The 13605-nt window shown below is 35.4% G+C and overlaps 1 protein-coding gene across 1 annotated transcript in view; it reads left to right on the top strand.

The window, feature by feature from the left end:
• Positions 1–11776, top strand: part of LOC126777554 (photoreceptor-specific nuclear receptor-like) — a 42944-nt gene extending 31168 nt beyond the window's left edge. Inside the window, exons 6-11 of the mRNA XM_050500612.1 lie at positions 5205–5353; positions 7911–8001; positions 9456–9564; positions 9913–10027; positions 10697–10816; positions 11417–11776. Of these exons, the coding sequence (XP_050356569.1) occupies positions 5205–5353; positions 7911–8001; positions 9456–9564; positions 9913–10027; positions 10697–10816; positions 11417–11655 (823 nt within the window). The 3' untranslated portion in view covers positions 11656–11776. The remainder of the gene's footprint in view (positions 1–5204; positions 5354–7910; positions 8002–9455; positions 9565–9912; positions 10028–10696; positions 10817–11416) is intronic.
• The last annotated feature ends 1829 nt before the right edge of the window (positions 11777–13605 follow it).

The raw sequence follows: 13605 nt of genomic DNA on the forward strand, positions 1-13605 counted from the left end.
AAAGTGTGAGCGCCAAGCCAAGGTTAATAATAGCTAGGGTCAAGCCCCTGACGTCAAGCCACTGGGACGTGTACATCAAGCTTCGAGACAATTGATCAAAGGTTGGTTTCGGATGACCGCCTGCTCAATCCATCCGCCATGTAACCCGCTGGACTGATGTTTCATATGATGTCTGATATAGCTGCACTTATTCCTTCACAAAGATATAATAAGATAAAGTTTATTCGAAACATCATACAGCAGAAAAACAATAAACGATAGCTTACTATATTAAAAGAGCCTTATGTCTCGCTGCTGGGATAAGACCAAGGTTCGGAGCTCATTCTACATATTATTTTAATGTATTTTTCTTAATATACATTATTTTTTGTTGTTATGATTAAAAATGTTAAATTGTAGTGAACAAAACTAAATTTCTATGATTGCATGATGAGTTCTAGTTTAATTTTGATGTGTTAGAAAATGTCACAATATTTAAGGAAAGATATATTTTTTATATACATGGTCCATTGTGTTGGCTCCTATATAATAAATAAATACGGTTTGGTACATACACATATGGCAGAGTTTCACCCGAAAAATGCAGGATTCTTTACGATGTTATCCATGACTGATAAATGAAACACTTCGTGAATGCTTTAATTTCCTAACCTCAAAAGTGTCGTTTTGTTTACGAAAACAATTACTAATTTTCAAATAATACATAAGCAGTTGTTGAATAGTAGCAACTACGGCAATTCAGTTACAGAGGTAATTAAAAACAATTGGATTATTATTAATTCTGCGTGCTATCTCCAGCTTTTTAAGTCACCGACGTAAAACGAGGGACGTTATTTGTTTAAATGTGTGTCTCTCTGCGGCATCGTGAAATGGTGAAATGGACTACTTTTGATGTGGTTTTTTTTTCTATTTGAAACCTGATCTAATCGATATGGTTCTCAGATTTGAAATATAAAGATTTCTTCAGTTGTTTTCTACTTGAAAAATCAATTTGAAATTGTCCCCCAGGCGCCGGCGCTTTTATTGTGTTCTAGTAAAATATTAGGTACTTATAATAAAGTTAAATGACCAACAAACACATTTGAATTTTCTAGTTAATTTTTTTTGTGTCGAGGGTTATTTAAATTTTTAATATTTACAGTAATGTTATAAATAGAAAAGTATCTCTATCTGTTACGTATTCACGGCACGGCACTAAACCGAATTTGATGAAATTTTGTATGAAACAAGCTTGAACAAAAAAGAAACAAGACATTTTTTATATTTGACACCCTAACCTAACACGTGCGTAAAGTCGCAGAGAGAAATTATCTATATATATCGAGTGTTAAGTATATTATAACGTGAGATTTTAATTTGTTAATAAAAAACACAGTATATAATATTCAATTTAAGAAAATGTACAATATAATAAACATTTGGCAGTCAAATCTTAGCAATTGAGGGGAGTGCACATTTGCGTACCAGTAAATCATGTATGAGCACTCGTTATGCTAATGTAATATTTGTAGAGCTTTGCCGCGTCGGCTATGGGAGTTTTATGGGGTCTAGGGGCCATGGTGCGAGGTGAGGATACAGCTTAGATAACAACAGAAAGCCATCTACTATATGATCGTTTTATTTGGATAATAATTGAATCGTTTTTTTTTTTTTTGTTTTGTACGTGATAGCTTAGTGGATAAACAACACGAAAGTTATTCATCACTATTGCTATGAGTTCATAACAGGCAAAACGTACATTTTACGAATTATAAATGAAGAGGAATTTTGGGAGTGATATATAATAATAATAATGCCCTCCAGACCGATTTCGACCACGGCGGCCAATCTCAAGAGAGATTAACCAACTACGCAGGAGATATTATAGTACATAAGTGTGTACGCAAACACAGGTGCACTCTCTATTCCCTAACTCTCATAATCTGATAGGACGGCAATCCGATACGACCGGAAAAAGTTCAGACGCAGGACCAACGACTTTACGTTCTTTCCGAGGCACGGGAGTGAACACACTTCTAACTTCCAGACTCCGGTTTGCTACTGAGAATATTCTGACAGAAAAACTCAATAACTTTTTATTGGCCCGACCTGGGAATTAAACCCAGGACCTCCGGGTGTGCGGCCTTATATCTAGCCACTACACCAACGAGCCAGGCAGATGTAAGTTAAGGCACTCCTTTTGAGATACGTGTTCATTTCACCACGCTTCTCCAGTGCCGATAGATATATGAGGCAGGAAGGCATTTAAAATTTACCGTTTGAACCCACATTCCTCAATTGAGACTCAAGTGCTATATCAATTAGGGTTTCCCGGCTAGTAGTAATACGGTTCAATTATTGCTAAATGTATTATTGTTTTTAGAAAAACGTGCATACACAGTTTCCCCTAGACCCAGTATATATAACTTATATTATATTCTAGCATTATCTCCCTTTTATTTACGTAACGTTACAAGTTTTTGGGTCACGATGGATATTCTCATAAAATGCTTACTTTTTTTTACCAGTCATCGTGGTATCGCCATGGATGTTACAAATGAAAGCGATTGGAAGTTATTGTCAGTGAACCCTTCTACCTTCAGAAGATATTTTTGTTAATTGTTTAATGCTATTCATTTTTGTAGGTGAGGATCACTTAAAAAGCCTTCAAAAGATAAGTTTAATAATTTAGTTTTTGATTATAAATTAAAAATATGCATACTTTTTTTATAATATAGGTATAATTTAGGCGGACTGCCAAATAGGTCATCTCATGGTAAGTGGTCAGCACCGCCCATAGACATTGTTGCTGTAAGAAATATTAACTATTCCATAGATCACCAATGTTCCACCAATCTCGAGAACTAAGATGTTATGTCCCTTGTGACTATAGTTACACTCACTCTTCAAACACAATACTAAGTATAGATGTTTGGCGGTAGAATATCTGATCAGTGGGTGGTACCTACCTGGACGGGCTCGCACACAGACCTATCACCAAGGAAATATGCTATGCATATTATTTTAAAGACATTTTAAAGGTAACAACTTTGGTTATTGTTTATACCTTTGTACAGAACCCCAAACATAGCTTAAAGAGGTTAAACACGCCCGTTCTAGATCGGGAAATCCCTTTTACGTCAATACACAAGACACCGATGCTCCGTTGATAATCGATCACGTGCTAGCTTAATAAGTGTAATAGAATAGTTGTGTGTTTTCTATTTATAAATTTGAAATGACTCGGACCACGTGAATCTTAATCGATGACTGCGGGTTCCAACCCAGGCAAGCACCGCTGTTATATAATTCGATGGTGAGGTATCGTGATGTGTCGGATGAAAATCCGCAACATGTGTATCCAACCCGCTTGGGAGTAGTGTGGTGGAATAAGCTCCAAAACCTTCTTCTCAAAAGTACCTCGGCAATAGTGCAGCAAAATCAAACAATCAGTACGTGTGATTTGCGCGTTCAGACGGCATCTCAAAAATCTCAAAAGAAATATTCAATAGTGGAGGAAATTGTAAAGTGCATGAGTGAGTGTGCTAACGCAAGTTTAATTCCTTCAATTACATTATCCAATGAGAATAGAAAAAAATGGGATACGTTCTTTCTTTTCGGGAAAATAAACACTGCAAACTTTGCGCTGCTACTGCGAAATATCCTTTCTATCTATATCTTTTATTTTATTTTAATAGGGTTGGAATCCAAGACCTGCAGCCCTATAAGCTAACTTGAAATTTACAACAAGCAACAAGTTATCCAGCACCTACAAATATGTATTATGAATTAAGAGATTTAATTTTCAGAAAGAACATAATTCACTAAATGCGAGGAACTTAAATAGTAACATATTCCTATTATAGAAAATTTGAGTGCCGTCTAAGTAAAATTTAAGAGAAACAAAACTTCTCATTGATTACCTTTCAAATATTGTTTTAAAATATATTCAAATATACATTATAGATATTTCTTAGATGTTAATTATATAATAATAACTTATTATAGACCTGGTTGATTTTTCCCATCGTTATTCTGATTATTTGGAAAACTACCACGCTCTTGACATATCACGCCATTACAGAAAATGAATCTGTTCTATTGACTGTTGTTTTTAGCTGTATTAATGTGTAAACTTAAGGTCGTGCCGTTTCTGGTAGAACATAATGAGTTTGCAACAGCCTGTGAATGTTTCACTGTCTTACTGCTGTTGTTTCCTCTCCTCTTTGGGAGAAGGTTAGTTCAATTGAACCTGTCCATTTCAACTGATTGATGGGATATGACCACTGTTAAACAGTAATATTTAGTATCATTCCGTCGTCGTATCGTAGTATTTCGGCTTGAAGTGTGAGAGAGACAGTGTAACTACAGGCACGGAGAACATAACATCTTAGTTCCCAAGGTTGGTGACGCATTTGCGATGTAGGATGATTCTACGTACTTTCAAGGGACCCATTTGCTCATTGCCTTTTATATAAAAAAACACCGTCATAAGGATTTTGTCATTATATAATAGGGCTATTCTTAAATAAAAGACATCAAAAAGGATGGAGTTAGTATTCGTTGGTTCCATACGAGATAGCTTAATTGTATTTAATTAACTCTGACTTGACTTATAAACGATGTGTAGCGGATATTTGTTAAAGACTGATTTCTCTTTATCCATTATCATATTATCATACTACTACATACATATGTCATAGATCATTTAACATTCAAAATGAAATATTTTTATTCACATACTAGTTACTTATGAACCGTCAAGCGCTACCACCGGCTTGGAATGTGGATTCTACCGAGAAGAACCGACAAGAAACTCAGTAGTTACTCTTATTTTTTACAACAAAACAAATTTGTATCAATTACATACACGTAGTTCCTGCACGAGGTTCAGCAATCATTTAATTCACGCGTTTTTGTCAGACATATATTCCGTGACAGAGTAATAGGCTTTATTAATAAGAATATTTTTTATAACCATTGCATCATGTACAGACTGCGGAATTTTAATAAAAATGCGTATACATAGCCCTAAAAACGATTGATTACCTTTATTAAGACGGAAGCTTGGAATGATTATTTTATTTTTATTTCTAGTTAATACTATATAATATAAAATTGACAGCAAACTTAAACAATCCCCTAAAATATATATATAATAAACACGTTATTTTTAATGTGAAATGATAGAATACTAAAGACTTTTCATTTTTTTTCTCTTTCAGACCTCCCGTATCTCTTGCAATGGCGTTATCGCCAGCGCGCTATCCATTGCTGTCACCACATTACGCGCCTCTACCACCGCCTCAGCCAACTCAGCCACCACAACCTGATTCTTCACACGATCACGACCATGCACATTCTGATAGCGATGGTGAGTTACTTATCAAGTGATCCTGACGAAATTTAAGTCACAACGGATTATGTTAAGATTTCTCCAACATCAAATATATAGCGAACACCAAAGAAATACATGTTTATGTATTCTAACTAATATTATAAATGCGAAAATCAGTTTATATATTTCATTACGCTTTCGCGTCTCATTATAAATGCGAAACTTGAAATAACCTTTCATTGAATTAAGTGTTATAGTTTTATATTCAAGTTATTTTATGACGATGACCGGTTTAGATCGTGGCGGCATTTCGAAGGCAGATCAGACAATTACGCGGGATATTTAGCTTACACAGCATATGTAGTGCACAAGTTAATGTGTGCAAGAACACTATTCCCCCAAACTCATAACTCGATGTATATCCATGACCGGAAAGAGATCAGAAGCAAGAAAAACGGCTTTGCTTGGGTACTTTCCGAGACAAGGGTTTACACTTACATGCTTTTAAACTCAAGGTTACTGAGAATTATCTGGCAAAAAACTTAATTTTTTTTGGCATAACCCGGTTTCGAACCCGATACCTCATGATTACTAACGTACAACTAGACCAGCGAGGCTAGAATTAATAGCTCTGAGCTGGACGAGAATACGAATGTTGAAAACCTTGAAACATGAATTGCCACCCAAAAATAACCAACTATCTGTAACTATGCGCTATGCGGTTTTATCCACGTGGACTATATTATTTTTATGCAACGATATATAAAAAAGAGATTCAGACCAGCTCCGGTATTGCCAAGCGCGGATTTTATATCGTAGCTGCGCTAGGCTTATGGAATATTGTCGCCTATACAGGGAGCTTTCTATGATCGAAATCTACATATGGATAAAAAAAATTAAACGTACTATAGGCATATTTTTAAGTTTTTAAACGTTGAAGTGAGAGATTATAGAGGTACCAACTATTAAAATAAAATGTAACCAAGTTTTACCAACCGGACACACATGGCCTATAGGCAAAACTGCATTTTGGGATTACTCAAGAATATTGTAGTTGATTATTAGTGCAAAAATTTTTAAGAAATATATTAAATATGAAAATTTTATTTCGCAATATACTATTATAAGCAATGACATAAGCTTATTGGCAAAAGATATGAAATTTATTTTAATTTTCTATAATCGAAGTTTATGAAGTTCGATTCTGTATTTTTAAGGATGTAGGTATGTGTGTGTATAATTTAGTTTTTACAACACATGTGAATACATGTATTCTTATGTGTGAATATTTCTTACGACTCTTCGCGTCCATCCGTGCGTCTTATAAGTTACGTTTTTGGCTAAATTTTTTTCCCAACGCCTAAAAACCCACAAGTTAATTAATCTGTAGATGTATCTACATTTGAAATAAAAAAAACATAGTTTTTTAGCTTCTGTACCAAATTATTTTCAACCCACGTGTTATCCGTAACAGCCTGTGAATGTCCCACTGCTGGGATAAAGGCCTCCTCTCCTCTTTTGAGGAGAGAAGGTTTGGAGCTTATTCCACTACACTGCTCCAGTGCGGGTTGGTGGAATACACATGTGGCAGAATTTCAGCGAAATTGTACATATGCAGGTTTCCTCACGATGTTTCCCTTAAAAAAGCACGAGATGAATTATAATTACAAATTAAGCACATGAAAATTCAGTGGTGCATTCCCGGGTTTGAACCCACGATCATCGGTTAAGATTTACGCGTTTTTACCACTAGGCCATCTCGGCTCTCGGCACGTGTTATAACTTTAATTTAAGTAATCCATTTAATAAAAAAATATTGATAGAAGGAAGTCAGGCTTATACGTCACTATCCATAGACATTGGCAGTATAAGAAATATTAACCATATTACAAACCGCTAATGTGCCACCGACCATGGGAACAGAGATGTCCCTTTTGCCTATAATTACTCTTACTCTCACCCATTAAACCGGAAGACAGCAAGACAAATAATTTTTTTTACGGTGGAACAATTTATGAGTGGGTTAACCCTACTTAATGGTACAAAGCTCTAAAAAGTAAACGATGTCCTTTGGAGTCCACTGATAAGTTAATATAAAGCACTGGAGATTTAACTTAAGTGTGACGTAAGACTATATAAGTATGTCATTCATAAAAAATAATCCTCATTATCTGAATATCAGTACTAACTGTCCTCGTATTCAGTAACTTTGACGCGCCACCAATCTTGAGTACTAAGATGCTACTTTTTCATATAGAATAGGAAGGCGGGCGAGCATATGGGCCACCTGATGGTAAGTGGTCACCAACGCCCATAGACATTGGCATTGTAAGAAATGTTAACCATCGCTTACATCACCAATGGGCCACCATCCTTGAAAACTAAGATGTTATGTCCCTTGTACCTGTAGTTACATCGCCCTACTCATCCTTTCAACCGGAACACAACAATACTAAGTATTGTTATTTGGTAAAATATCTGATGAGTGGGGCTTGCCAAAGCCAGCCACCAAGTGACACCTGTCAATTCAAACATACAAATCAAAAATCAAAATATAAATGATATTGGTATAGAAAATAATGAAACATTTCAGATGATAGTATTGACGTGACTAATGAAGAGGATTCCACGTCTTACTCCCCACCAGCAGCGCCCGGTTACCCTCAGAACTGCATACCATACGGGTAAGTCCATAATTCTAAGGAATTCCACAATAAACCGCAAGCATTAAGAATACTAACCAATAGGCAAATACCGAAAACATGTGCCCTCTCTAGTCCATAACTCAATAAATAGGATTCATAAACAAATAGAACGTTAAATCCCCCACAACCGGAAAGTCGAATTTACGTGTTTTCCAAGGCACGAGAATGCTTAAACTGACAACCTTCAAGCTCTAGACTGCTACTATGAATTTGTCAGCAGCAAAACCCAATAACTTTCATTGATTTACAAAAAGTTACCAGATGGACGGACAAATGCGTAAAGCGACTTTGTTTTATATTATTTAAAATTTGAACTAGAGAAAATTGGCACTAGAGAAACTTGTTTTTTTTTTTATTTGTTAAAAATATTTTTATAAAATTTACAAAGTTGTTTGTCAAATTGTAAAATGACTAATTAACAATAGATTAACATGAAACAAAAATATTGCCGATACGACGGCCATCTACAGATGAATAGAAATTAATGGTTATTGAGAGTATTTAAAATTACATTGTACAATAAACATTTTTTTTTAACTTATAATAACAATATATATAGCAACGAAGTATCGTATATACCGCACACAAAGGAGTAGACAGCGGCGCTGGAGAATCATGACGTCATAAGAGAACCTCACGCTTTTTGCCGTCATAACATACTGGTGGTAGGGCTTTGTGCAAGCTCGTCTGGGTAGGTACCACCCACTCATCAGATATTCTACCGCAAAACAGCAATACTTGATATTGTTGTGTTCCGGTTTGAAGGGTGAGTGAGCCAATGTAATTACAGGCACAAGGGACATAAAATCTTAGTTCCCAAGGTTGGTGGCGCATTGGCTATAAGCGATGGTTGACATTTCTTACAATGCCAATGTCTAAGGGCGTTTGGTGACCACTTACCATCAGGTGGCCCATATGCTCGTCCACCTTCCTATTCTATAAAAAAAATAAAAAAATATCGGTCTTACAAACGTTTCACATCCAAAATATTATTTATTGCCAGTAGAGAATAATCAAATGGTCCATCTACGATTAGATATCGTAAGACAGTATAGTAACAACCTGTAAATGTCCCACTGCTGGGCTAAGGCCTCCTCTCCCCTTCTTGAGAAGAAGGTTTAGAGCTTATTCCACCATGCTGCTCCAAAGCGGGTTGGTGGAATACACATGTGGCAGAATTTCAGTGAAATTAGACACATGCAGGTTTTCCTTCACCGTCAAGCAAGAGTAGTAATGTGTCATACATTACGCACGTGAAATTATTACACGCACAAATTAAGCACATGAAAATTAAGTGGTGCTTGCCCGGGTTTGAACCCACGATCATTGACTAAGATTTACGCGTTCTTATCTTTTCTATTCGTAAGAAACTTTATAAAACCCAACAATAAGACTACAAATTAGATTGATGTCAACTTTATTTCATTTACCAGCCCATTAGGAGTGGAAAGTGCAGCTGAAACGGCGGCCCGACTTCTATTCATGGCTGTTAAATGGGCCAAGAACCTGCCGTCCTTTGCCAGCCTCGCGTTTCGAGACCAAGTGAGTTCATTTATTTAGTCACTTTGAACACAAATATAAACACATACATATACACATTCATACGTACTGGTAAAGTTGCTATATTTCTTAAGGTTCTTATAAAACGTAACATAAAATTATCGTGAAAAATTTATAAAATCGAGCCTTTATTTTGTTGCCGAATAAATCCTTTTAAATCTATGAATTTTGTGTATTAAATTTTTCAAGAAAATAAATATTGATTAAAATTTACTATTTGTTAAAAAAAACTTTTTGTTACTATTCTATTCTAACTATTTGTTACACAAAAAATCGATAAATGTTTTACAAATATTGTACAAATTAATCGTATAATTTGATAAATTCTAGGTGATACTGCTAGAAGAAGCCTGGTCGGAACTGTTCCTGCTGAACGCGATACAGTGGTGCGCTCCGCTGGACGCCGCGTGCGCCGCTTTATTTGGTACTGAACAAGCTGACCAAGGTTTGGATTGGTTTGAAAGTTCATTATTATTCTTTTTATTTTAATTATAAAATTGCAGCCAGGACTTGCAATAGATAAATCTTTTAGTAAGTACCTACTCTTTGTAGTGAAACTTCTTTCTAATTTAATTGTATTAGATTGATTCTGTATTAAAACGAATTTCTACTGAGTTTCTTGCCGTTTCTTCTCGAGTCTACATTTTGAAGCGATGATAGCTTTACATTGAATTTAAGACTGTAACATGATGATTAAAAGTCTAAAATGAGTCTACTTCAGTAAAGATTTTTTTGTGATTGTGATTTAGTCATCTTTGTGCAACGTAAACATATAATGAGGGTGTCCCAGTGGTTCAGTGGTTAAAATATCTGAATATTCTCCAAGGATCGCCATTAAATTTATAATCTTTACCAATATCATGAATGCAAGTTAGTTTCTTTGTTTGTTACGCTTTAACTACTATACCGATCATCATAAAATTATCCATACACATTGTCACTACTACAGAAGAGCTCCCCCACTCTCAATCGTGGGCGATTAGTAATTATATAACATAGACAGGACAACTTCTGCCAGGCTTATCTAGTTGGCATACAAATATAATAAAAACAGAGTAGCGACAATACGTAGTCAGAGTAGTAGCGTGGTGAGTAACGCTCCGGCGCGTTGCAGAGAGCGGCGGCGGGTCGGCGGCGCTGCGGCGCCTGCGCGAGGTGGTGTCGCGCTACCGCAGCGTGCTCGTCGACCCGGCCGAGTTCGCCTGCATGAAGGCCATCGTGCTGTTCAAGTCCGGTAACGACACTCACGTGACTTACACTTCAAATCAAATTGATCGATTGTATCGATTTGTCTCCGTCTCTCATTACTAATTTGACATTAGAAAGAAAAAGATGAAATCAAGTGTGTGTACCGCTATATAACATTATAGCTTTGTGCAAGCTCGTCTGGGTGGGTACGACCTACTCATCAGATATTCTACCGCAAAACAGCAGTACTTGGTATTGTTGTGTCCCGGTTTGAAGGGTGAATGAGCCAGTGTAATTACAGGCACAAGGGACATAAAATCTTAGTTCCCAAGGTTGGTAGCGCATTGGTGATGTAAGCGATGGTTAACATTTCTTACAATGCCAATGTCTATGGGCGTTGGTGACCACTTACCATCAGGTGGCCCATATGCTCGTCCGCCTTCCTATTCTATATAAAAAATAATAATAAATAGGTTTTATTTAGTATCTCATTCCGATAAGTTATTTATAAATACCTATATATATGTTCTTACTTGCTCGATAACCTTCACCTCAAAATTCATCAATAAAATCGTAATAATTAGCACAACATTTTATCTATAATGTATTTGGATATAATCATTTATAATTATAATGTTAATTACAGAAACCCGAGGTCTAAAAGACCCCCTCCAAATTGAAAATCTCCAAGATCAAGCGCAGGTTATGTTGATGACTCACGCGCGGACCGCTCACGGGGCCGCCCCGGCGAGATTCGGCAGATTACTCCTCCTTCTCCCCCTGCTACGCCTCGTGACCCCCCCGCAGTTGGAAAGGGAGTTCTTTTCTAAGACAATAGGCCAAACGCCAATGGAAAAGGTTTTGGCAGACATGTACAAAAACTAAGCATGCGACTCGAACAATATGTTTGTATATAACGCTTCATTTATTATTAATATTCGGTCGCTAAGAAAATGCGTTCCTGTAGGACTGTTCTGGAAACTCAAACTCAAACTCGGAACTCACCGCAGACAACGGTCGTGAAACAACAGAAAGTGATATGCGAAATTGTCTATAATGATAATAACATTCCAAGAATATACGCCTAAATAGTATATCAACATAAGTCGGTTTGCATTTCACGGTTGAGTAATGATGTGAGTTCTTACAGAATAGCACAGCTGATAGGTCCTTTTTTTAACGCTGAAAAAAAGCATTATGCGTTTCCCCGACGGGAACAGTTGGGGGGTATTTGGGGCTCGCTGGTGTCAAAGGCGCTGAGTGCGCCTCGAACATCGGGATACCCACTAAAAAACCAGCGGTACCCTTTCCGTCTTAACGAGGAGCGCCACGGGATCGCTTTCGCATGCTACCGTGAACAGCTGATAGGTCCTTGTATCTTCGAATTGACGAAAATTTACGATAAAAATATCATCGTCGTATATTTGTTATACAGACGAATAAAATTCAAAACTATATTATTATTTAAACTTAAAGTAAATGTTATAATTATGTACAAAATTAAAATTCATATTGCGCTCTTACAAGGTTATGTCAACTGTTTATTTGTCAATCATCATAACTGACAGATGTCAGAAACGCATTTTCTTAGTATTGAGTTGCAATTAAAAATATGTTATAAAATTTGTAAATATTTGAATTGTTGCATTTTAGATTTGTAGTTGATTTGAAATAAAAATACAGTCTTAGTGGAATATAATTAATTATCTATTTAAGGATAATATTTGTATATTAAGAAATTAATATTCACTTTTATCCAACGGATATGAATTTGCGGGGCTGGGTTTTGAAACATTAAGTCCATGGTCGTCCGATACAAAAAAAAACATAAAAGATTCCACGAAAATGGTCTCCACTTCTGGTGACCCAAGAGCTGGTGCTTATTTAACCCAAAGGCTGAGTCTAGCGGTGCAGAGGCAATAGTGCCAGCGTCTTGGGTACAATGCCACAGGACAATCTTTTAGACGGCGTGTTTTTGCTTTAAATTTGTAATGTGTATTTTGTTGTTTATTTTTATTTTGCATATTATAAAAATGTCTGTACATAGATTCTAAAAGTAATTAAGAAACTCTATTAAGAAATGTATATTACACAAAAGGCCTAGAATAGTGTACGTAAATTAAGTTTTAGTTTGAGATAAATTAACTGTTCAAATAATTATTATTTTACGACGCACTTCCAAAGTTACATTCAAAAACCTATCTTCGCGAAAACTGGCTTAAATATAATAAATGGATTTTTAGACATTCATTATATACTCATAAATACATAACGTGTCTCTATATCTGTAAATATATAAATTATTTAATGGAGTAATTCTAGTCATGTTTATTAAATAATTTATTTAAGCTGTATATAAATAAATATGCTTTTAAAGAAACGTCTGAAATGTCTGATAAATATTTAGTAGAATATTAATACCTAAAGTCAGCAACACTAATTTAAAAAACGAGGCACAGAACACAATGCATAATATTTAGTATCTGTATCACTTGTCTAATTATAATTATCTGTGTTAAAATTTAGGATTATTTTTTTTGGAAATATAATAGAATTTAAAAAAAATATTATGCTGGCGCTGTTTAAAAGTCTAGATTTATTTAAATTTGTAAGTTAAACTTTTCGTTTTTTTTTACAAGAACACACTTTTAAGGAATATAATTTAGTTATTAAACCTATTTTAATAGACAGACAATTAAAAAAATGATGCCTGTATTATAATTTGATTTCAGCTTTAATGCTTTCGCCAGAACTGCTAATTATAACAATTATAGCGGTATGCAGTTAAATAAATGTTACACATAGAATTTGTTTATTATTTTTCTCTAGCTACTA

Source organism: Nymphalis io, chromosome 23 (assembly GCF_905147045.1).
Source record: "Nymphalis io chromosome 23, ilAglIoxx1.1, whole genome shotgun sequence".
In the NCBI taxonomy this organism is placed as follows: domain Eukaryota; kingdom Metazoa; phylum Arthropoda; class Insecta; order Lepidoptera; family Nymphalidae; genus Nymphalis; species Nymphalis io.